Source organism: Corvus moneduloides, chromosome 15, assembly GCF_009650955.1.
Source record: "Corvus moneduloides isolate bCorMon1 chromosome 15, bCorMon1.pri, whole genome shotgun sequence".
Classification (NCBI taxonomy): Eukaryota; Metazoa; Chordata; class Aves; order Passeriformes; family Corvidae; genus Corvus; species Corvus moneduloides.
Window position 1 is genome coordinate 17,435,388 of NC_045490.1, and position 25,319 is coordinate 17,460,706.

Here is a 25,319-nt window from a genome sequence, read left to right on the forward strand (position 1 = left end):
GAGCTCAGCTTTGGGACTTTGTGGCAGAGCTGGTTTCAAGCCCTCCTGCCTGGTTTTGCCAAGCCCAGCCTTTCCCGGTGCTGTCCCAGCCCCTCCCAACACCTCGGCACAGCTGGAGCGGATGGATGGAGATGCTGCTCAATAAAACCCCGCCAGCCCAGGTTTTCCTTGGTTTCAGGGAAGATTTAGAGGCACGCATTGCAAAGCTGAAAGGAGCAGCTTGTCTTACCCGTGTGCGACACGGCCATGAAATCCCAGCCCGTGATTTCTGCTGGGAGCTTTCCTTTGGGGATTTCCCACTTTGTTAGCACAGAGTGCGAGACCCCAGGGGAGCCGTGCCAGTGGCAGGTGCTCTCTGCCCCTCAGTTTCACCAGTCTACACTTAAATCCTGCTTCAGCTCCTCCCTTCTCTTCCCACGGAGTCCCACAACACCAGAATTGCCTCTCCTGGTGCGTACTCGGAGATCCCATTCAGGCAACTCAACATTTAAAGATCTCTTTGAAAGAAAACTGAGTCAAGTCCCTCCCTGTGAGCAGAGCCAAGGCAAGAGATTTTGGCAGCTGGGTCTCTCTTCCTCTCCTCCCACCCTTCCAAGCGCTCCTCCCAGCCATTGCCATCTGCTCCTGCCACCACCACAGACCTGCAGCCTCCTTCCTGGGCAGCAGCAACATCTGGCACATCTTGGATGTGTGTGGTGCTTTTTGGCAACCCTTGCAGAGGCAGTCTGGGGAGAAGTTTCCCTCCTCCTCTTTCCTCCATTTCTGATTATAGTTCAAGCCTTCCACTCCTTCCGCTCATTTTCCTCTCTGCATGGTCTCCAATTTGCCCACAAGCTTTTGGTGGGGTGGATGTGTCCAGGTGATGGCCCAGAGCCCCCCAGCAGCATTTGGTGACATGCACAGCAGCTCCAGGTGCAGGGACGATGTGGCTGGGAGTGTTTGTGTTCGCAGCGTGACCGTGGCATGGAAACACGGCTGCACCTGGCTGTGCGTGCACCCTGCAGTGCTGTGGGATCATGGAATGGTGTGGCTTGGAAAGGACCTTAAAACCCATCCAGTGCCACCCCTGCCACGGCCAGGGACACCTTTCACCATCCCAGGCTGCTCCAGCCTGGCCTTGGGCACTGCCAGGGATCCAGGGGCAGCCACAGCTGCTCTGGGCACCCTGTGCCAGGAACAATTCCTTCCCAGCATCCCATCCATCCCTGCCCTCTGGCAGTGGGAAGCCATTCCCTGTGTCCTGTCCCTCCATGCCTTGTCCTCAGTCCCTCTCCAGCTCTCCTGGAGCCCCTTTAGGACCTGCAAGGGGCTCTGAGCTCTCCCTGGAATTTTCTCAACGCTGAGCTCCCCCGGCTCTGAGCACCTTGAGAAGGTTGGATGGCTCAGAGGATTCCCGAGCCAACCATCCCTTTTTCCTGCTCACCACGAGGATGGATTTGCAGCCCTGGGCAGTCACTGCCTCCTGCCTCTGCTTTAGTGCCAGTCATGAGCTGCTTTTTAAGGTTCTCACTGCGATTGTTGTTCAATTCCTCGCAGCCAACAGATGGGACAAAAAAATTACATTCTGTCTCCTTCCCTGGCACAGAGGCTCCTCTAGATCTTAAAACCTATTCTCTTTTTCCTGCATTATCTCTAAATGTCCCTTTTGTCTTGCAGAAAGAGTTCCAGGCACATTCGCAGTCTGTGGAGTTGGGTTGGTTTTTGTTTTTGCAAATGTACCCTGCAGCACTTCTGCTTTGTTGCAGAGGCTGAGGAATGCCTTTGTCTGGGGTGTGGGATGTGGGATTCCAGCTAGCTCCTGGTCCTTGCAGACTGGGATCCAGCAGGTCACGCATCTGCCCAGCTGAGCTTGGCCCTGGTTGCTGCTTGGACTCCTCTCTAGCTGAGACATTGTGGGTTTGGGGTTTTTCTAACTGATCTTCAGCCCTTTTTAACACTCCAGGGCTGGAATTCCTTTTGTCCTGAGCAGCAGTTCCCAGTCCTGCCCGGGTTTAGGGTGTCCACATTCTTTGTGACCATCTCCTGCTCCTCATCTGCCTCCGGAAATTCTCTCTGGGTCCCTCAGTGATCTTCAGCACCTGCATTTCTCCAGAAGAAATCCGGAGCTTCTCTCCTTTCCACACTTAATGTTGGTTCACCCCCAAAGCCGGCTCCTGATTTGCTTAATCACCGCTGGGAAAAGATTCTTATCAGGAGAGAAAACATCCAGCAGATTGCAAATGGCCCTGCATTGCCCCATCCCGGTTTCAACATTTCTGCCTGAGCTGTAATTCCAGCCCTATTTCCTTCGTTTCCATATTTTCTGGGTAAACTCTGACGCCAGAGCTGCTCAGGGCAGAGCAGCTGTCCTGCCATGCCAGCCAGGTCACCTTCCTTAATTGTCCCCAGGAGCCTGGGGTAAACAGCAGACGGCCGTTCCCCTGCCCCAGGAACGAGCACATCGCTCCCAGCTCCTGAGAGTGCCTTTAATCCTCTCAAGACCTTCTAAGAAGGCTGCTCCTCGCTTCCGACGTTGTCCGAAATAGCTGCAATAATTCATCTGCCTCTCTTGCCTCAGCAGGATTATGTGGTAGCGCACACATAAGGCTGTCCTCGAGTTCTCCAAAGATCCTTGGCGGATCCTGGATATCTTTAGAGCAGTTATTTGAAGAACCCACATTTCCCTGTTGGATTTCGGTTGCTTTTTTTCCCCCATTCCTGTCCCTGAGCCCACGTGGTGTGGTTGTGAAAGGTCTGGGCAGTGCAGTCACTCGGCGTCAACGCCCAAGAGACAAAATCTCCATATTTCAGTGGGAAAGTGCCTTCTCTTGGGGAATATCTAGGTCCCCATGGCTCTGTGTGTGCCTGCTGCATTCAGGATTGGATTTTGGGAGTTTTCCGCTGTTCCTTGCCATCCTGGGCTGGGCTGGGATCTCCTCCATTCCCTCTTGCTGGTGGCAAGCCGGTGGAAATCCATGACTGTCCTCTCGCTTGTGTTGTGTCCTTCACATTCCTCCCGCTCTGAATTTACTGGATGGAGAAAACTTCATCATTTCTCCTAATCTTTATTCCTCTTTCCACCTGGAAGCCCTCCCCAGGACGCTGCTGTGCCCGTGCTTGGTGAGTGACACAGCTCAGGGAGGTGACCCTGCCCTCACTGTGCGCATTTTCCGGGCAATCCTGCAGAGACCCCAGGCCTGGGGAACCTGCTGGGAGCTGCTGACCCCAAACTCGCCCCACTCCTTGGGACCACTCTTAGGCTCGGTCAGCTCCATGGCAAGCTTTGAGACTTTTCTTAAGGGAATCAGCTCCAAACAGATGGGAGTTGAGAAGTTTTTAGCTAGGAACTCTACATGAGCTCATCGAAGGAAGGCGACTTCTGCTGTCCCAGGGAAAGGAGGGTTTCCCATCTCCCCAACAAGGGAGGCCAAACTGTCATGGAACAACTCCAGTGCAAGGCAGAAACATTTTCCACCACATTCCACCTCAGCAGGCCTGGGAACAGGTTCTCACCTGGCAGAACACGACCCCAGTGACATTAAAACAGGGAACCCAACCCACACAGGACTTGGCATTTTCTTTTTCCCTGGCAATGGTTGCAAATTCCGATGCAAATGCCCATGCAAATGGTCATGCACAGCTATTCTTATCTCGGGGCCAAATCTTAACATCCCTTCTTTGGTAGAAAGTCGATTTTCCAAAAATAGTTTACGTCAGCCTCCAACTATTCGTGGCTTCAGCTCGAGTTCGTTAAACCCAGTTCCAGGAAGAGTTTTCCGAATTAGATCTGCAATGGGAACAGGAGGGTGGGGCCCTTCTTTGCCTGGACCATGTTCCTCTCCAGGAGGACGTTTCCTCCGAGTGAGGGGTTGGGTGAAGCTGCTTCAGGCTCTTCTTTGGTGTTTTCCAGCACATTTTAAAACACTCACCTGAACTGGGGAGCTGCTGCCACTCCTTTGGACAGGTGGGGACAGCCGGGAATGGCAAGGATGATTTCTGTCGAAGAGCCACAACACTGTGGGTGGTTTGGGAGCAGAATAGGTCTGTCCCCTCCTGTCCCTCTTGGCCAGCTCATCCCTGTCCTTGTGCCATCCTGCTGTCCCAGCACAGCTCCATGGCCAGCTGCACAGGGGAGTGACCAGGCTGAGGTGTTGCTGGGTCACTTTTTTTGGCCGTTTTTGCTCTCCAGACAGAGCAGTTTTCCCACCCTGCCTGCTCCGTGGCTCCACAAAGAGCTGAACTTGCAGGGATTCTGCGGGAGGCAGGGATTCTGCGCTTGGCATTCAGCTTTAGAACACGTCTAAGCCAGAAAAAGCCACCGAGTGTAAAAGCAACAGACAGGCAGGATCCCTCAGCAGCCCTAGACTATTTGTTGTTTTCAAAGACCTGCTTCCTTAGAAAGCTCCTTTTGAAGTAATTTGACGTGCCATTTCCAGCTCCTGTGTGATCTACCGCAGTTATTCCCCCTTTATCTGCCTCCCAGTGCTCCGGAATGTCTCCATAAACCCGCCTGGCAGTGCCTCTGCCCGTGCAAGGGACCTGCATTAGCGTGGGATTTAAACCTAACGCCAGAGGAGCTTACAAAGTCTCCCGTTTGAGCTTCTCGTGGACTCCGTGCTGCAGTTTCTTTCTCATAAAAATCACAGGTGGCTGAGTTTGAAGGATCGGTCAGGTGTGGATCCCTCACATGGAAAATCCCTTTTGTTGGCAGGAGATAGAGGATAAGGGATTCATCCCTGTCCCTTGTGAAATCAATGGCAGCTCTGCTGTTGAGACAGGTCCGATGTCAGTCTCAGTTGTTGGCTCTTCCCTGGGATTTGATCCTTTGTGCTCTCACCATTAAAGAATCTCTCTTCCTGTCTCCTTCCCACGGACTCTCATCCATCGTGATTTGAAGTCCTCTCCGTTAAGTGGCTGTAACGCCAGCGCTCCGCTTCCCCGGCCGAGAGGACACTCCATAAATCTCCCATTAGTCATGGATGTGGCGAGCCCTCAGCAGGGATGGGCTGCTGTGCCTCAGAGGTTATCAAACCATGGCAGCCCCGGCGTTTGCCTCTCTTTTCTGAGAGCTCAGCGTCCAGGGCGCATTTCCCAGGAGCTGAGGTGGGCACGCTTCGCTCAGGGACACAACAGTGGCCACATGGTGCCCAGTCCTTATTCCCTGGCCAGTGTGGCTGGAGCTGGGCTCCCTTTCCAGCACCTCTGAGCAGGACAAGAAGCTTCCAACAAGCAGGAATGGGGGAAGTTTATGTGTCCATGGCTGGAAGGCTCCGTTTTCCCCGGACAGACACGCAGGGACATTGTCTGTGTGTGATGTCCCCAGTGGGATGGAGAGGGGGCTGTGCCTCTGCACGGGGTGCAAGGTTCCCAAATGACCCCTGTGAGGCATTTCAGCCTCAATCCTTGTGGAAAAGGAAGGCTGAGCCTCACTGGTGGGAGCATAGAACCTCTCAGGGGCTGATGGATATCGAGTCCTACCTGGATGCTCCTTCCAGGGCTGTATCCCTGAAAACAAACAGCCAGATCTCAGTCCTGGGTTTGGGGGACAAGAGCAGGGAAGGATCCCTCCAAAGTGCTCTGTTCCAGGGCTCTTGTCTGTCAGGGAGCTGCTTTGGTCCAGGAGAAAACAAGCTCACGTCAGACTGAGCTGGAGGATGAGGACTCTGCTCGTGGCAGCTCTTGGACATGCTTGGATTTACACTTGGCACCTTTACTCCAGCACGAGACTGGTGCTGTCAGGCTAAAATAACATCACTTTTCCAGTCATTTGGGGTAAACTGGCAGGGATGCTGTGAATCGGGAATAAATCAGCTCCGGTGGCCCATGGGTGAAACCTGTGACTGTCCACGGAGTCTGTGTTCTGATTATTCAGATATAAAATGTTCTTCCACGGATGGCCATGAACCCTCTGGACAAGGAGCATGAGGGAGGCTGGGGAAGGGATCCAGCGGGGAAGAGCGGGGTGCTGGAATGCACAGGTTCCTGGGAACAGCAGTTCTCCGTCAGCTGTGTGTGTCTGGGTTAGAACAACCTGCCTGGGCGTGAGGAAACAAGGGGCAGCAGGAACAGGAGGAGGGGGTCAGGATGCGATCCGTTCTCAGGATGTCGGAATGGCTGTCGTGTTGTTTTATTGCTGCCGAGGAAAGAGAAAATGGAGCAGGGAATGCAAAATGACAGAGAGTGAGGAGATGTGCTATTTGCCTGATGTATTTTGCTGGTAATTAGTGTAATGCCAATTAGACAGAAGTAATCTTTTTTTTTTTTTTTTCCCCCTTCTTCAGCTGTATAAATTATTGCTGGAATATCTGCCAGCTCAAACCCAGATATTAAACTCGGAGTGATGTGGAGATCTCTGCTCCTTGAGGATCTCTAGATGAAATTACCCAGACAACAGGGACCTTGACAAAAGTAAGGCCGACTCTATCCAGAATGAAAACGAATCAAAGCCAAAGGAATTTTTGTATTCCACGTCTGGCGTCTTGCTGCTTATTAGCCACACAGGAAGGGACCCCCACAGAGATGCAGCAACATCAGTGAGAAAAGGCAAATATCTCGCCTTTCCCGCAAACAATGCCACTTGCAGGCTATTGTTCCCCTATCAGCTTCCCTGAGGAGCAGATCCCGAGCCCTTCCCGTGCTCGGGCTGCAGGTAAACCCAGCCGCCCACACGCATTCCATTTGTCATTCCCGGAGCCCTGTTTTCTCCCCGTGCTACCCCGCACCGGGACAGCAGCGCCGGGCTTGTTTTGCCTCCGGGTCCCCCGGGACGTGGAGCTCTTTAATGATGATGAACGGCTTCCTTCAAAGGGTCAATTGCTGGCCTGGACCTCTCCAATCGCGAATCCCTCGGAGCTCTCTACCTGGGCACACGCGCTGTTTTGCTCCATGCTGCTCACGCATTTTCCCTCGCATGAGGAGCGGACCTGCTCTTGCCATCTCCTCCCTTTGGAAAAATAACCGCTAAAAATGATGCCCTTGGACCGATTCCGGAAATTCTCATCCATCTCCGTTGGACCGTGAAATCCAAATCTTCTTGTGATCATCCTGCTGCTCCCTGGTGCTGTGCTCTGGGGGTTGCAGAGCTGGCAAATCCCCTTTGCCAACCTGCCTCTGACCCGGGGAGGGGGGGAGGGATGATGTATCCCGCTTGTCCCGCCTGGATTTTAGGATTTTGTAATCCTGGCTGGCTCTTTAAAGTGTGTTTTATTCATGGCAGCCTTTAGGACCGCCTCTGGCTGGCCTCCCTCGAGTGGTGCAAACTTTACTGCGTCTCTCCTCCAGCAGCCTGTAAACTGCAGCACCCAGGGGTAGCTGGAGGTTGATATTCCCTATTGGAAGCGATTATCCGTCTTTTCCCTGCTTTTCCTGCAAGGGCTTCTTGCTGCCATCCTAATAACAAACTCAGGGCCCAGAGATATTCATCAGGATCGGGGCTTTTTCCCAAATGAGCCATAACCAGGCTACCCCGTTCCTAAACCGCCCCATATCCCGTGTTCGCTCCTTCAGCCGGATTGCTGTGGTGCTGATCCCTCCTGCATTTCCAGGAGAAGGGGATTTCCCCCCAGTCCTGGCCATTAGGGCAGCAAATCCTTTCAGGGCTCGGTGGGCAATCACAGCAGGAGGGCAAATGGTCCAATTCGAGCACTAGGGTTGATTTCTCGGGGTGATTTTTGCCCGCACCACAGGAGGATGTGACCGGCGCTGCTCCTGCCACGTGCCAGCCACAAAACCTCTCCCCGTGGTGCTCCCACTGCAGATTTTCAGCCTGGGAGTCTGTGGGCGTTGGAGGCGTCAATAAGGAGCGTTTTCAGCTGCTTTGTGGCACGGCTGCACTGCAGAGAAAGGGGCTGGGCAGTTCAGGGGCTTGGGCTCGGGAACTCCGTGCAGTCGGCAGAGAATCGGCCTCATTTGGTGTGGGATCATTCCCCCAAAGTTTCCCGACTGTGTCCCTGCTCTAACGCTCCCAGGGCTGCTGCATGTTGGATTTCAGGTGGGTTTGGTTCCCTGGGGCTGGGTTTGGGATCCAGGGCTGTGTGAGCATCCATCGGGGACAGACCACCCCTGAGCGCAGCCCAAGAGCCTCACCCTGCACTTAGCGCCTGTCCCCTGAGCCTTCAGCCAGCCACCAAAAATTCTGGCAGGGATCTGCCTCTTCCCCCTCAGTGTCTGCAGGACAGCTCAGGCGAGCTCAGAACAGGCTGTAAAGGAGTTGGAATGATGTGAGGGGTGCTCCCTTTCCTCGGAAGCAGCCCAGGAAAGATCCGTGGCGAGGAAACAAAGCGTCCACATGCAAATCCGTACTGTCATTTCCTCTCCCAGTTTCCTTGGGGTTTGGCTTGACTCTCTTCCAAGGGCTCTTCCTTCTGCCTGCTCTGCTTCCCTCCGAGTGGTCTCGGCTCCCTTTGTTTGCAGAGCCCCTCGTTGAGAGGAGCCCTTTTCATAAACTTGCGATTTCTTTTGTCACTTAAACACCTCCGTGACTTCAAAGGCCGGGAACAGCACTTGGCTCTGTGGCTCCCGGCCCCCCTGCACCAACAATTTCCCCCCATCCATTGTCCTGCCAGGGAAGGATTATTAAATTGTTGATGGAGCTGAACAATGGTTTTGTTCAAAGGCAGACATGCGAATGCCACTTCTTTTCTCCTTGACACAAGAGCTTTAATACCCGGCAACAATGAGAGGCAGCCACCAAGGAGCAAACACGGAGAGGGCTCACAAAGCCAGGCTGGTATTCCCAAATCCCTGTGCACGTGAACTGGTGCTCCTTGGAGTGCTCCCTGTGGCTGTAGGTGAGGTGAGAGAACTGAAAATTAATTACAAATAATTCAAATATTGCCCGTTCATACTGGCTCATGTGATTAGGACGTGAGCAGCCGGTGGGAGAGGACCACCCTTTGCACAGAATTAAGGTTGGAAAAAAACCTCTGAGATCTTAAAATCCAGCCATTCCCCCAGCACTGCCCAGGCCACCACTAAGCCATGTCCCCAGGTGCCACATCCACAGGGCTTTGAAATCCCTCCAGGGTGACTCCACCACTGCCCTGGGCAGCTGTGCCAGGGCTTGACCATCCTGCAGTGAAGAAATTTTCCTGCTGATGTCCGACTTGAACCTCTGCTGGTGCAACTTGAGGCCACTCCTCCTGTCCTTGTCCCCTGCGAGCAGAGCCTGACCCCCCCCCCGGCTGCCCCCTCCTGTCAGGGACTTGTGCGGAGCCACAAGGTCCCCCCTGAGCCTCCTTTGCTGCAGGCTGAGCCCCTTTCCCAGCTCCTCCCCAGGCTGGTGCTCCCATTCCCAGCGCAGTGCTGGCACCGCGCTGCTCCCGTGGCTCCGTTCCTCGCGCTCGGAGCGTGCCAGGCACACACGCACAGCTCCAGCCGGGCTGTGCCTTCGGAGCAGCTCCTGGAGCCTGGAATGAGGATCATCCCCTGCACTGCGCAGCCTCGGGCTCTGACATTTTGTGCTGTGCAGGCTCCTTTCCGATCGCTTATCACCTCAGCTGCTTTCCAACACCACAGCGTTAATTTGCCATGCTGGGTTTCCCTCAGGTTAATTTCTTTTTTCTATTTTTCCTAAGTTTTAGCGGAGCTGTTCCGGCTGGTTTTGGAGAACAAGCCGTGCTGCCTCAGCCCTGCTAACAAAGTGATTATGAAAATTTCCTTTCAAGATCCATTAGCTTAACCACGCTCTGGGAGAGGGGTGTGGGATTTGGCACGGGAGCTGCCAGCAGCGGTCGGGGGCTGCTTGTCCTAAAATGTGCACTGAGTGTACTCCAGAACACATCCCGGGGTAGCTGCGCCCACACTGCCGTGTGTGGCCTTCAGACAACAGCATTCCCAGGGTTTATCCATCAGGGGAATGGATTGCAACTGGCAGAGAGTAGGCAAAAATCCTTCTCTGTGAGGGGGGTGAAGCCCTGAGGTTGCCCAGAGGAGCTGTGGCTGCTCCAGCTGCTCCATCCCTGGAAGAGTCCAAGGCCAGGTGGGACGGGGCTTGGAGCAGCCTGGAATAGTGGGAGGTGTCCCTGCCCATGGGAACAAGAAGAGCTTTAAGGTTCCTTCCAACCCAAACCAGTCTGTGATTCCACGATTCTGTGATCCATGTCCTCTTTTGGAGACCAGCAGGAGTTTGCTGCTGTTGCTCCATGGGCATCCATCCTGTTCCTTGATTTACATCCATCCAGTTGCTTAAATGTCCCCTGGACATTTCCCAGTGCTCTGTGCTCTCCAGTTTTCTTTGGGATGTTTGGCCCAGCACGGCAGGAATTGTCCTTTTCCTCTGGGAGGGTTGAGCATGGCTGGCTCTGCTCTGGGGCTCGGGGGTCAGGGTGCACCTGAGGGTGCCTCACTGGGAGCCCAGGTGTGCCCAGGTGGGCAAGGAGGCCATGGGCACCTGGCCTGGATCACAAACAGTGTGACAGCAGGACCGGGGCAGTGCCCGTCCCCTGTGCTGGCCCTGCTGAGGGACCTCGAGGGCTGTGTCCAGTTCTGGGCCCTCATGGCCAGAGAGACCCTGAGGGGCTGGAGCGTGTCCAGGGCAGGGAAGGGAGCTGGGAAGGGGCTGGAGCCGCAGGAGCGGCTGAGGGAGCTGGGAAAGGGGCTCAGCCTGGAGCAAAGGAGGCTCAGGGGGGACCTTGTGGCTCTGCACAAGTCCCTGACAGGAGGGGGCAGCCGGGGGGGTCGGGCTCTGCTGGCAGGGAACAGGGACAGGAGGAGAGGGAACGGCCTCAGGCTGGGCCAGGGCAGGCTCAGGGTGGACAGCAGCAGGAATTTCCCCATGGAAAGGGTGCTCAGGCCTTGGCAGGGGCTGCCCAGGGAGGTTTGGAGTGCCCATCCCCGGAGGTGTCCAAGGAAGGGCTGGAGGTGGTACTCGGTGCTCTGGGCTGGGGACAAGGTGGGCATCGGGCACAGCTTGGATGGCTGGGAGGGCTTTTCCAACCTCAATGACCCTGGAATTCTGTGGGGGAGCTCCTTTGGGGCTGCTTTGGGGGTGCTGGGAGATGGAGCCAGCCCGAAGTGCCTCCCAGCCAAGGCATTTTCTTGGCTCATTCCCAAGCTGTGGCATCGCCCAGGTCCACCCGGAGCAGAGCTGTCCCCACGTCCCCCCACGCACAGCACAGGGGTGGCACACTGGGGTCCCTTGCTGCATTCCCAGAGCCACCAGTACAAAGAGGCTCTTCCTTTATCTTCTTCTTCTTCCTCTGCTTGTCCTTCCCGAGGCCTGTTCCCTCCCTTCTCCTGCTCTTCCTGGCGAGCTGGCAGAGGATCCCTCAAGCTCCAGTGCCCTCCGTGATGAGCTGCTGCCAGCCAGGGAAGCACGGCTGCAGCTTTAATTAAATGATAAGGGCAGAGCCCCGGAAGTGGGGAGATAAGTGCAGCCGTGTCTGCCACCACACTGGCCCAGGCTCTTTCTAATTAGCTTTGAGAAGCTCTGGAGAGGCTGATTAACCCTTGGAGGTGCGGGATGAGCACTGGGATGCAGCAGGAGGAGGGTGCCCAGGCCAGCCCCAGGGATGGGGGTGCAATCCCATGGTCTGGGTGGGATGAGGGTGCAGGGGACCCTCTGTGCTCCCCCCAGCCCAGGGCAGAGGGGACAGGTCAGGGAGGATCAGAGCTGCCCTTTGACAGGCTCAGGCACAAGGCAAAGCTCCAGGATGACGTGCTCAGGTTCCTCCTGGGAGAAGCGTTTGCTGCTGCGACATCCCCCTGCCAGGAGTGGGGGACTGTCCCCAGCCCCACAGGGCACAGCCCCTCTGGAACCACGATGTGTCCAGTGACGCTCTGAGAGCTGGGGACCTGGGGACACGGGGTAAGAGGACCACTGTGTGTCACCAACCCGTGTTAACATGGACTGGCAGCTCCCCAGGGCCTGGTGCCACCAGGGCCACCACCTGTCCCTCACCCGGGTCCAGCCAAGAGCGAAGTGCAGCACAGGGCTGGGAAGGACAGCTGGCCTTGTGGGCACCGTGTCACCAGCTCAGTGGGTGGCCAGAGCTCTCAGTGGCACTGGTGATGCTGCTCCTGGTGGCCTGGCCCTTTGTGTCACATCAGCTGGCAGCACTGGGTACCCAGAGTGTGCCAGGGAGCTCTGGGATGGCCATTCCCGTGTCCCCAGGGAGTTCTGGGAGAGCCATTCCCATGTCCCCAGGGTATTCTAGGGGAGCCATTCCCGTGTCCCCAGGGAGCTCTGGGATGGCCATTCCGTGTCCCCAGGGAGTTCTGGGAGTGCCATTCCCGTGTCCTCAGGGAGTTCTGGGATGGCCATTCCCGTGTCCCCAGGGAGTTCTGGGGGAGCCATTCCCGTGTCCTCAGGGAGTTCTGGGATGGCCATTCCCGTGTCCCCAGGGAGCTCTGGGGGAGCCATTCCCGTGTCCCCAGGGAGTTCTGGGGGAGCCATTCCCGTGTCCCCAGGGAGCTCTGGGGGAGCCATTCCCGTGTCCCCAGGGAGCCGCTGCCTGGAGGAGGGCCCAGGTCACCCCCACAGCCCCCCACGGGCGGAATCCCGCGCATCCATCAGCAGAGCCGAGGTGGGAATTGGGCGGGAGCAATCGCGGAGGAATTTGGGCAGCAGGAATGCGCATCCAAGGCATGCATGAGCGGGCAGCCCTCGGGGATGGCAGGTGGAGCCGCGCTCCCATGGGATTTACATAACCATCATTAGCCCTGCCGGAGCCAGGAGAGCCCTGTGCTCCCACCTGTCCCTGCTCCTGGGGCGGGGACGGAACCAGGGCAGCTCCACTGCCCGCAATTCCATGGTTTTAGGACCTTCGTGCGCTCCTAAAGGAGCCTCAGGCGTTGTTGCTCACCTGGGTATTGCAGGAGCTGGGGGAGGGTTTGGTTATTCCATGGATTGATTGGGACTCCCCAAGCTTTCTGGTGGATATCTGTGGAAGGTCTCTTGTCTGTAGGGTAATGTGTGGGATATTCACGGATCCAGGATTTCATTCATTGGTTTGTTTCATGCAACGTGAGTGAGGACGATTGCCCAGCAATGCTCATTCCTCGCCTCTGCTTTTGGCTGCTTCGAGCTTTAGCTGCAAGGACCCGATCTTTCATGGAGGGCAGGTGCCAGGTACCAGATATTTTGAGAATTGCCAGTGAAATATGCCCAGATATTTTATTTCCAGAAGGAGGAGAGGAAATTGCTGGTTTTTTCTCATTAGGAGAGCAACCCCACCCATCCTCCAGCCCGTTTTTAAAGAAGGAATTTTCTGTGGTCTCTTGACCCTTTCCTTGCACCTTCCCCGATTTCTGCAGCCTCTGGGGCAGAGTCTCAGTGGCAAAGCAGCTTCCTCCCCGTTATCTCTCCCCGGTGGTTCTGTCCTCTCCCTGGAAGCCACAAAGGGACCCCAGGGGAAATATTTCCCACCGGAGTGTGACTCTGGTCTGCATCACAAAGCACTTTCATGAGGAGAATTAAGGCTGCCTGGACAATCCTAATTTTGGCATTTCCTAACCTTTGAACCCTGTAATCCTATTAAGGTGCTTCTTAACATAATTATATCAGCATGTGTGTAATAATTCTGCTTTTTATAGTCCAGCGAAGGTTGAAGCCCCTCCGTGCCAGGGTAGGAGATCATGGGGGTGGCACCACGAGCACAAAATCTGTTATAGGAGGGTTGGATTTGTTTCTCTGGGTACCACAGGGAAGCTGTGGGGTGATGGGGATTTTGGGAGCCCTGAGCGTGTCGCTGAGCCCTGTGAGCCCCGCAGGGACACGCTCAGTGTCGGGGAACATCCATCTGGGTGCTCTGCCTGCCATTGCTGTGGCCATGTGGCCGCTGTCTCACAGTGCCCGTGGTGTGACTGCGGCAGGGAGGTGGCTCCTCCAGCTCCAGCTCTGGCACAAGCGGGAAGATCAGATCCCCTGGGAGTGGGAAAAGGAAATACAGATCCCCTGGGAGATGGGAGAAGGAAGAAGAGATCCCCTGGGAGCTGGGCTGAGGAAGAACACATCCCTGAGAGCAGGGAGAAGGAAGAACACATCCCCTGGGAGCCGGGCAAAGCCCCTCAGCCCCACCTGTGCCGGCGGTGCTGAGCCTGGTGGGTGCATCTGTCCCCATCCATTCCTGGGGGGTGCTGGGATCCCCTCGGCAGGAGCTGGGAAGCCGTTTGCAGCTCGGGAGTGTTGGAATGTCCTCCAGGAGCCGGGGACTCATGCGGGGGCTGACAGCCCCTTAACTTGGGGGCGAGCTGTGTGTGCTGCCTGGAGCTGCTGCTGTTCAGCACGAGGGCAGAGCCAGCGGGGCCGGGGGAGATGCTGGGTGTGTGTTCCATCTCCTGCCTCCGGAGCCCAGCAGAAACCCGTCTGTGCGCTGGGGAGCTCTCGGGGTTCATTGGAAGAGCGGGTGTTGCTCGCTCTTGCCCCGGGAGCCGGAGGTGTGGCTCGGAGCCGCAGTCGCCACCTTGGTGGGCAGTGCCGGGTCGGGCTCCGATACCGGGAGCCATCTGGAGCGAGGGTGGGAAGTTTGGGAAGCCATCTGTCAGGGTGTTGTAGCACTAGGAACGGTCCTGCAAACCGTCTGCACCGGGAGGGGGTGAGGGAGCTGCGGCTGGGGAAAGCCGGGGCTCCGTGCCTGCGCTCCCAGCTCCCGAGCTTCCCGTGCTCCCAGCTCCCGCTGTTTCTGTGCCCATCAATCCCTGGAGCAGCGCTGTGGGGCCGGGCATCTCTCGAGCAGCTCCCCCAGGGCCTGCACAGGGACATTGGTGAGCTCTGGGCTGGTCCACATGGGAATCTGGGGCCAGGAATGGGTGAGGAGCTGTGGGAGGGATCCTGCATCCGTAGGGTGTCCTGGGGGCTCAGCCCAGGGAGGGATTGTCCCGCTCTGCTCTGGGCTGGGGCGGCCTCACCTCCAGTGCTGGGGCACTTTGGGTGCCACAACATCAGAGAGATCCAAAGCTGCTCCAGAGCGTCCAAAGGAGGGAGCCGGGGCTGGGGAAGGGTCTGGAGGGGCCGCCCGAGGAGCGGCTGAGGGCACTGGGCTGGTCCAGCTGCAGAGAGGAGCTGAGGGCAGAGCTCAGGGAAGGAGGGAATGGCTGGAGAGGGAAGTTTGGGATGCAGAGCAGGGAAAGGTCCTTCCTCAGAGGGTGCCGGGCACTGCCCAGGCTCCCCAGGGAATGGGCACGGCCCCGAGGCTGCCAGAACTCCAGGAGCGTTCGGACAGCGCTGCCAGGGGTGCCCAGGGTGGGGTTGCTGGGGTGTCTGTGCAGGGCCAGGGGTTGGACTGGGTGATCCTTGTGGGTCCCAGGACATTCCATGATTCCATGATGCCCTGCTGGGATCATGCACTGGCTGTGCCCCCCTCATTTGGGGACCGTGAAGGGGGGCTTTGAAGGAGATCCTGGCTCCAGAGGCACCTGCAGCACAGCTCCCCTCTCCCAACAGCCCTGGACAGGGAAAAACGTGTTGGGAATGGGCCACGGAGCTCCTGTTCCCTGCAGGGAGCTCCCGCTGAGCTGGCCAGGGCTGGGATGGTGGGCATCTCTTGTGCCAGTGTGGGGGGACTTCTCCAGACTACCGGGCCTGGCATGGAGAGCGAGGAATAAAGGGGTGGGATAATGAAGTACATTCATTCACAGGCGTGGAGGAGGGCATGGGATGGGATGGCATGGGATGGGATGGGATGGGATGGGATAGGATAGGATAGGATAGGATAGGATGGGATAGGAATGGGATGGGATGGGATGGGATGGGATGGGATGGGATGGGATGGGATGGGATGGCATAGGATGGGATGGGATGGGATGGGATGGGATGGGATAGGATGGGATGGGATGGGATGGGATGGGATGGGATGGGATGGGATGGGATAGGATAGGATAGGATAGGATAGGATGGGATAGGAATGGGATGGGATGGGATGGGATGGGATGGGATGGGATGGGATGGGATGGGATAGGATGGGATGAGATGGGATGGGATGGGATGGGATAGGATGGGATGGGATAGGATAGGATAGGATAGGATAGGATGGGATAGGAATGGGATGGGATGGGATGGGATGGGATGGGATGGGATGGGATGGGATGGGATGGCATAGGATAGGATGGGATGGGATGGGATGGGATGGGATGGGATGGGATAGGATGGGATGGGATAGGATAGGATGGGATAGGAATGGGATGGGATGGGATGGGATGGGATAGGATAGGATAGGATGGGATAGGAATGGGATGGGATGGGATGGGATGGGATGGGATAGGATAGGATAGGATAGGATAGGATAGGATAGGATAGCAATGGGGTGTGAGAACATGGGATGCTGGGCTGCACAATGCCCACCAGCTTTCCTTAGGGTGTCTGAGGAGGGAGGGGAGCAGCAGCACCGGTGCCTGGAGGAAGCAGCTCCGCAGGGAAGTGGTATCTGGAGGGAGCAGCGCTGTAAAACATGGAACCTGGAGGAAATGGCTCCACCGCAGCAGCGCTGCCTGCGGGGAAGGCAGCAGCGGGGGGAGGCAGCACCTGGAGGCGGCAGCAGCCCAGAACATGGCACCTGAGGGACGTGGCACCCCGGGGGAGCCGTACCTGGAGGCAGCGGCGCCGTGGGGGACGGCGCTTCCCGGGAACGGCGCTGCGGGGAGCGGCACCTGTGGGGAGCGGCGCCGTGGGAGAGCTGCGCCTTCGGGAGTGCGCCGTGGGGGACACACCTGGGGGACACACCTGGGGGACACACCTGGGGGACACACCTGGGGGACACACTGTGGGGGACACACTGTGGGGGACACACTGTGGGGAGTGGCGCTGCGGGGAGTGGCACCGCTGGAGAACACTGGCACGGCAGGATGGGGCCCGTGAGCAGCTCTGCCGTGGGCAGCGGGGAGCAGGAGTCCCGGCAATGGTTCCTGGAGGAGTGATGGTGCAGGAGAACGGCTCCGGGAATGGTGGAGTAGGGAACGGTGCCGACTGCCAGGAGCTGTGGGGTAGGAAGGGAGTCCTTGTTGCACAGGGAGGGGGGACAGTGCTGCTGGGAGAGGATGTCATGGGAGGCCACCACCGTCAGGGACATCCCGGAGGGGTCTGCAGAGCCCTGAGGGCTTGGAATGGGAGAAGGGGCATTTCCAGGTGTCCACAGCTTGGTGGCCAAGCTGCCTCTCCTGGGAGCACTGCCCCCTGCCCTGGCTGAGGACAAACCTCTGGGCCCTGTTCCATCCCCCTGTCCCCGGGGCCAGCACAGCTCAGGGCTTTGGGGCTCTGCTTTCGGGGCAGCTGGGTGGGACGAGTGGCCAGTGGAGGCCAAGAAGGCTCTTTCTGATCCCAGCTATGGGAAAGCATCCGGTTTTCCTCCCAGCTGCTCTCCCCGCTCTCCCATTCCCCGTTTCTCCACACCACCGAGCCTCTCCCGTCCCTCCTGGCATGCTGTGCTTCCCTCCTCCCCTTTCCCGGGCTTCTCTGCATCCTCTGCTGTGCTCTGCTCTGTCACAGCCCCACTGCCTCCCCTCCAGAGCTGCTCCAGCACCTCCCCTCCCTTCCAAGCCCTCTCCTGTGCCACCTCATCCATCCCTGCTCTCCTGACACTGCACGGTGCCGCCGTCCGATGCAAGTGGAAGACACAGGAGGACCAAACCAGGCTGGGGTGGCATAAAAAACATGCTCGGGGCTGGCTCTGGGCCTGTGCTTGGAGCTCCTGGGCTTGCAGAGGGCGAGGGAACCTCTGCCCGTCTCCTGCAGGAGATGGAAGCGCTGCTGTCTGAGGCTGCTGCTTTTGTCTCGTTCCCAAAGTGCCCCAGAGCTCTGCTGGAATCCCCCAGTATGGTTTCAGAGAGGCGGCTGCGACGGGATGAGCTCCTGCTCTGGGTGGGGAGAGAGGCAGGCAGCAAAAATCAGCAGCAGCACTGATGTGAGCCTGTTCCCGGAGGAGCCAGCCTGGCCCAGCCTCCTTCCCGAGGAGCAGGAGATGGGAACAGCATGGGAGCAGTGCCACGGCTCCAGGGGGCATCTCTGAGGGCATCCCGGTGTAAAACCCCCACCGTGCCCGCCAAAAACCCAAAGGGATCTGATTTTTCCTGCCCTGGATTCATCCCTGAGGAGGAGAGAGCCCCGGGGCAGCGGACAAGGGGGTACCAGAGAGAGGCAAAGCTGCAGGAAGGGGGGAGCCGGGAGGATGGGGGGGTTGTGAGTGGCCAAGCCACTGCTTCCCTGGCTGGGAAGCACAGTCTGGAGGCCTGGAGGGAGGATAACCAGGATGGGCTAACGCTCAGGGGAACCCGGCAACTGCACAACTCGGCGTGACCAGGATGCCGTGGTGCTGCCAAGGGCGCGGCCGTCCTCGTCATCCCCCGGGAATATTGTCACATTCCAGGGCTTCAGAGGCACAACCTTGCATTTTGGGTGGCGGAGGGGCCCGAAATCCCGAGTGCCCTTTGTGCACCCCGAGGTGCGAGCCTGCCTCACCACCCCACAAAATTTGGGAAAAGCGATGGGCGAAATTCCCACCAAAGATGGATTAGTGCTTGCCTGGCAGCACATCCCTGAGCCACCAGCATGTGCTGGGAATTAGGCCATGGGGTCGTGTTTTCCCTCAGTCCCAGCTATTCAGGAATTCTGCCCTGCCCTGTTCCGGGCTCATGGCACAGAATCCGCTCCTCAGTGGCCCCGCAAGCGAGGGGACAACGCTGGAAAAAGGCTTCAGTGCCAGGAGCAGACAATGGGAAAAGCAGAATAAAAGCCCCTGAACACAGCGTTCCTGCTTGATCCTGCCATTCCCAAGCTGCTGCTGGCACGGGGAAATCTCTGTAGCTTTATTCCCTGCAGAGGTGGATTTTATTTCAGCCCTGCCAGTCCCCTCCGTGGGCTCGGCAAAGCTCCTTCTGCCCCAGGAAGAGGGGATGGCTCCCATCCACTCGCCCAGGAGCACAGAGCACCAGCGCCTTTCTGGGGGAGGAAAGGATGTGCAGGGGGAAAGCTGGTGAGGAAAGGATGGCCATAATTCCTCTTGGACAGAAGTGAAAGACCACAGAACACCACCTCAGAGTGACCAAGCCATTGCGTGGCCACTGGGGCATCCTGTGGTCCTGAGAGGAAAACCTGATGGATCCTCTTGGATTCAGGCTCCGTTCTATGCTTCGACTTGCACGGAGCAGGGATGAAAACGGAGCTGTTGTGCCTCTGGCTCCCCATCTCCCATTCCAGCTGAGCTGGGGGAGAGGAACGAGGCCATTCCCCTGGAAATGGGGCGGGTGGTGCATGGCCAGCCCCAAGGACGTGCCCTGCCAAGCTGTGCCCTGGTGCCGCCCGTGCCGCTGCCGTGTCCCCCGCGCTGCTGCTTTTGTGCTGCTGCTTCTGTCCCCGCAGTGTGAGCGTGGCTGTGCCCTGTGCTGTGAGCAGGGCGGAGCATCCTGCTCGGACGGATCCGTGTGTGTATCCATGTGTGTATCCACGTGTGTCCGTGTGTGTATCCCCGTGTGTGCACAGCCCCAGCCCCTCTGCACGCCTGAGCTTCTGGTGTCACCACCCGGGTGGCTTCGAGCGTCCCCCGTGTGAGTCCAGCGAGGGCCACCGGACTCCAGGGAGGATCGGGATAAAGCTGGAGCGAGGAGTGAGGGAGGAGCAGCCACGGCCAAGCAGCCTCCAGGAGGCTGGAGCAGGGCCAGGAGAGGCCGAGGAGGCAGCGGGGACAAGGGGGACAGGGCTCGGAGCAGTGTGACGGGGGGTGGCGCAGGCTGAAGGGGGTGTGGAGGCCGGGGCTGTGCACTGACGTGACCCTGTCGTCCTTTTTCTGCCCCTCATCAGAGTCCCCTGAGCGGAGCAGGCTGTGAAGGGGGGCTGCCATCAGGTATGTCCGTGTGGCTCCCGCCAGGATATCCCAGCTTCCGTGGGCGCCAGGGATGGAATGCGGGCACAGGCCCTAGGGGGAGAAGTGGGCTGCCTCAGCCCCCAGCTGAGGATTTGGGGACGGTCGCTGGGGGCTGTTGTAGGGCAAGATATGCTCGCACAGTGGTTGGCTGCTGACTTTGCCCCTTCGTCCATGCCTGTGTCAAGCATTCCCAGCATTGTCTGGAGCCTTCCCTGCATCCTGTGTGTGAAAGCTGTGCCAGGGTGACTCGGGGGTGTGACAATCCCAAACTGGTGGCAGGAGGGAGCGTTGGCCAGGGCAGAAACCCCACTATGGTGCTCTTTGCTTCTTCCCAGGGCTCAGTGAGCACCTGTGGGTCTGCCCTGCTTTTGGGATCAGGGGATTGTGTGTATCCAGTGGGAAGGGGGATGTCCCACATGTCTCAGGTCCCCAGAGCTCTCTGGCATCTCCCTCCATCAGTCTGTCAGTGGAGAGAGCTCCACGGTGGAGGAGACATGGAGGGGATTTTTGGGAACCACAGGAACATCTGGAAGTCCGAGCGGTCTCAAGCTCCCACTTCCACCCCAGCACCAGCACCAGGCTGGCTCTGCCTGTGGCAGCAGGCAGTGACGTGTCCCAGGGTGCTCTGCGGTGTCCCAAATTGGGGTGGGAATCAAGGAATGGCTCATGACCAGGATGGCTCTTGGAGGGACGCTCAGCTCGGCATGGAAGTGCCAAATTCTGGCCTCGGAAGCCTCGTGACAGATGCTGCCTGTGCCAAGGACACCTGGCCAAGGCTCAGTGACACCTGGGGTAGGGGGTGGCTGCTGTGTGAGGACACCAGACCGTGGACTGGTGTAACTGGTGCTCCGTGTCCCGGCTGTGCCAGGAGCAGGGAGCTGTGGTGCCCTCGGGTGCTGGGCTCCCTCAGGGACAGGGTTTGGTGCACAGGGCACCCCTGGCATGGGGGGCTCCCAGCATCTCCAGCCTCTCATGGCTTTGCCTCCGTGTGCTTGGGGGTTTCAGGCTCCACAGGAGACCAGGACTTCTGCCTGGGCTTGTGGCTCCTGCTGAGGGTGCCAGGGGGAGGCTGGAATGTGGCCTGGAATGCCTGGTGGGAGCAGAGCAGGGATGCCCGAGGATGCTGCCCAGGACACACGGCTGTGCCTCGGGGCTGAGTTCAGGGCGGTTCTGCCTCTGCACAGTGAAACCACTGGTGGTACCCAGTGGAAATTCCTGGAGCTTAGCAGGTTCCAGGTGCTGCCTAAACTTTTGGGATCACAAGCCTGGTGGCAGCGTGTGTCCCGCTGTGCAAACCCAGGCTCCCTGCGCCATCCTTGTCCCGAAGGGGCTCGCTGAGCTCTGCTCTGTGCTCTGCCTCCTGTTTCTCTGTGGCCTTGGGTTCCCCTCCCAGCTCTGCTTTGCTCCCTGGCTGTCCGTGAGTCTGGCTCTGGGGGTGTCCGTGGGTCTGGCTCCAGGGGTGTCCGTGGGTCCGGCTCTGGGGGTGTCCGTGGGTCCGGCTGTCCCTCCCAGCGTGGGTAGGAGGGAGCTGTCCAGTCCCTGCCGCTCATCCCCGCGCTCCATCCCCGCATCCCGAGCCGGGGTTCCTGAGTGTGACGCTGCTGTCCCTTGTTCCCCGCAGATCTCCGGCCTCTGCCCGATGTAGCCATGACTGGGACCTGCACCCGGGAGTGCACGGAGTTCGGCCACTCCGACACCTGCTGGATGCCCGGCCAGTCCTCCCCCAGCCGCAGGCCCAAGAACGCCCTCAAACTCTCCACTTTTGTGCCTTACCAAGACCGAGGGAGTCAAGAGCAAGTCGGGAACGGCAGCCCCAGACTGTCGGAAGAGCGCAGCACCAAAATGGCCAACCTCCGCCTGCTCCCCACGTACAGTGCCTTCTCCAATAGTAGCCATGAGCCCTGCAAGGACTCTCCCATGGAAGAAATTCCTCTCACCCAGACCTCGGACTTCCAGCCAGCCACCACCCCCTCGGCCCAGACCACCAAGAGGGAGATCTACCTGTGAGGCTGGGCGCGAGGGGCAGGGAGCGGAGGCCAGAGGAACATTTCCCACTTCGATGCTTTATGGCTCCGGCCGCTTCTCCAGGCAGGGGGCTCTGCGGGGAGCAGGGCAGGGCGAGGCAGGGAGGAGAGGAGCGCCTTTTTAACCCCGTGTTTCCCGGGGCTGGGGGTGGGTGGGGAGGATGAGAAGCATCCCAACCCCGATTGCCGAGCATCCCGAACTGCTGCCGGGGAGGGCTGGGCAGGCTCCTGGTGCGGAGGGCACGGAGAAGGGGAGAGAAGGGCTTACGTACCAAAGGTCCACGCAGAGCTGGTGGAGTTCCTGGGGCATAGGACGAGGGGTGTCCCCGAGCACGGGGAGCCAGCTGCCTGTCTCTTTGCTGTAGACTCCTGTAAATACGAATCTTAGGAATGACATTCAAGTCCTGCCTGATCGCAACTTTTTATTGTCCTTGAAACAAACAAACAAACAAACAAACAAAAAAAAGACGTTTAAGGAGAAAACAAAACAAAAGAGAAAAAAAAAATCCAGACAAAAAAAAAAGAGGAAAAACCAAACAAAAAAAAAAAAAAAGAGAGAGAAAAATAACAAACCACAGGGAGCAAGTTCCAGCTTTGAATGGTTTCGTGCGTGGAAGAGCCCCTGGGAGCGCAGCGTCCGGCCCGCACTCATGTTCTATATTGTAAATAGAGATGTGATCAGTCCCTGAAACAGCAGCTGGGGAGCTGGAGGAGAGGGGCAGCATCCTGGCCGGACTGTAGGGACTTTGCTATTTTTCAGCCTGGATCTCTTTCTGAACGTTGTCACTGTGCCCACAAGCTGCAGGGTCCCTAGGGACTGCCCGGTGCCATAGGTGGGGGCTGCTTTGGGGTGGGGGGGGGTGGTCCCCGGTGGTGGCCCTGCGGCTGGCGGGTGGAGGAGGGGTGGGGAAGCCCCCAGTCAAGGGACCGGCTGGGTCCGGGGAGGGGGTGTCCCCAGGCAAGGGACCGGCTGGGTCCGGAGAAGCCCTCAGTCCGCCTCTGCTGGCAGGGAGGTCGCCAGCGGCTCCGGCTCTCAGCCCATCGCCTCGGGCCTCCTCCGGGGCAGGGGAAATGCCCACGAGGCCAGGCTGTGCCGCGCCCTCCACCTCCGTCCCATCCGCCTGTAAAGCCACCATTGCCTTTGTGAGGAGGAGCTTTGTCTCAGGGTCACACCGGGGGCCGCCGAGCCCCTGCCCGCTGGACTCCCGCCGCCCTTAGGCCACAGGGCCACTCTCACGGGGTCCAGCTTTCTCTTCCATTGTCAAAGGTCCACCGGTCTCCCCGGCAGGTCCCCGCTGCCCCGGCGTCCTCAGCTCCCGTGCAGGGTCCCCGGCCGGGGCGGGGGGAGCGGAGCCCCTGCCCCTCACAGGGCTCCCCAGAGGGGGACCCTTGGCTCTGCCACTGCTCCCTTGGCAGCCGGGGCACAGTCCTGGTTTTGGGATGCACCCCTGGCAGGAGGGGTCCGGGCGACTCGCGCCTCATTCCTGGGTAGCCCTTGCCAGTCCTGGCCTTCCGGGCCGCGGGAAGGGCCGTGCTGCACCCTTGTGCTTCCCGTCTCCAGCTCCGGCATCTTCCTGAGGGAGCGAGGCCAGCAGGATGGGTGTCCTGCGGCGGAGCATCCCCGGACCGCACGGTCCGTCCCCGCGGGGCTGGCGGGTGGCTCTACCGGGCTCCGGGGGCGCAGGGACCCCGCAGGGCCGGGGCGGGGCAGGGCCTGCCCTGCCATAGCTGTAGTGCCTGTCGGGCCCCCTGCCCAGCCTCTTCCCCCTCCAGCACCCCGCTCTGAGCAGCTCCTCTCTCTTTCTGGGGCGGTGGCGGGGTGCAGCCACCTCCCCGTGCGGCTGCCCGAGGGGACACGGCGCCAGCCGAGCCCGGGCGACAAAGGAAGGGCGGCAGAAGGCCCCTGCTCGCACCCGCTGCTTCGTGTCCCTCGTGTCCCCCCGTGCCCCAGCCCTGCCTTCCCCGGGTGGCACCGCCGCCACCCCGCATCGCCCGCGGCCCCGGCACCTGGCGGTGCCACCCGGAGGAGGCAGGACCCTCCTCCCGGCCTCCCGCTGCTGCTCCCGCCCGGCCGGGTGTCCGTGGAGGCGGGCGGGATGCTCCCGGTGGATGTGCAGCCGCCCGCCCCGGCCGGGATTCCTGCTCTGCCCTGCGGGGCCGCGTTCCCCCGGTCTGGCTGCCTGAGCAGCTCCCGCTCCTGAACTCGTTTTTATTGTAGCTCTGTAGTTTCAGGGCCAAACTGGGCAGAATGTGCAATTTGGCCGCGCTGGCCACGATCTTTGACTCCACTGCCAACTCGGCTGCTCACGCCTCCCCTGGGCTCAGGCAGTGGCAGTGTCCAGTGCCCCTCTTGGGGACCCCCGGGAGAGCCACATCCGAGGGGGGCTTGTCCAAGACCACCTTATCGCGGCGGGTGGGCTCCCTACCTTGTGCTGGGGTCTCCAGAGGGATCCCGAGGCTGGAATTCCCGTGGCTGGAATTCCCGTGGCTGGAATTGCTGTGTCGTCTCCTGGAGCACCTGGCGATATCCTCAGTGCGAGCATGGGGGGGGTTGGGGTGCAGAGGGGTCCCCGAGGGATGGGTTTGGGGGTGGGTTTGGGGATGGGGGTGGGGATGGATGAGTCCTGTGGGGTGCACAGAGGGGTGGTGGGGCTTTGAAGGGGAGCACAGTGGGGCACAGTTTGGTACCAGGGTTGGGTGTCTGGGGGTGCAGAGGGGTTGGGGGTCTCGGGGCGCTGGGTGGGCGTGTGGGGAAGGCCAGAGGGGGCAGTGGGACCGGGCCCTCAGTGGGGTGCCAGGGTGCAGGGGGATGGGTCCCTGGGGAGGAGAGGGCGCTGGACATCAGTCCTGGGAGAGGGGTTTGAGGGGATTTGTTCTGGGGGGAAGCTCCCAGTGCCACTGGGGATCAGTCCCGGGGGAGGGCGAGGAGAGGTGCTGTGGGAAGAAGCTCATTTGCACAATTATAAGCCAGAAGGATAAAGCCTCTGTGCACGTGGGGGGGGACAGCTCCCCACGGGCTCCAGTCTAGACAAGCACAGGGAGGAGGAGGAGGAGGAGGAGGAGGAGGGTTCACTGTATCTCACACTGCACTAGGACAAGCCAGGGGGAAAACCAAAGGTGGGAGCCAGGGAGCAGGCGGGCTGCGTGGGAAGGATCTAAGCGACCCCTTTGTAGCTCTTCAGTGTTGGTTCTATTTATACGAGATTTCATTTCCTTGCTTGTGATGCCTTGTTTTTTGTACAGTTTTATGTACATGCAGGTGTAGCTTTTCTAAAGGAGAAATCCTATGGCAGAGTAAAGTACCCCACTATTTTTCAGATGGTGCCCTACGTCTAAGGCGACGCCTCTTGCTAAGGTTGTACTGCTCAATGTGTGATGCATTTCCCTGTGCGGGGAAGCCTTTGGGCCTTGGGCTTGGTTTTCCCCGGGCGCTGTGAGCACAAATTGATTCCCTTGTGACTCTTTCCGTTCGGAGCCGTGAGCATGACACCGTCGTGATCCCCTTTCCGTTCTCCCCTGTTCCGTT

At 59.0% G+C, this 25,319-nt stretch overlaps 1 protein-coding gene across 5 annotated transcripts in view; it reads left to right on the forward strand.

Moving 5' to 3' along the window:
• PCDH1 (protocadherin 1) overlaps nt 1-22,254 on the forward strand; it is a 58,078-nt gene extending 35,824 nt beyond the window's left edge. For 4 of the 5 annotated variants that reach the window (XM_032124633.1, XM_032124630.1, XM_032124632.1 and 1 more), the window contains exon 5: nt 21,391-22,254. In XM_032124633.1, the coding sequence (XP_031980524.1) occupies nt 21,391-21,776 (386 nt within the window). In that variant the 3' untranslated portion in view covers nt 21,777-22,254. Of the gene's footprint in view, nt 1-19,705; nt 19,749-21,390 lie in introns of all 5 variants that reach the window. The other variant, XM_032124635.1, reaches the window with a different exon arrangement.
• Nucleotides 22,255-25,319: the final 3,065 nt, after the last annotated feature.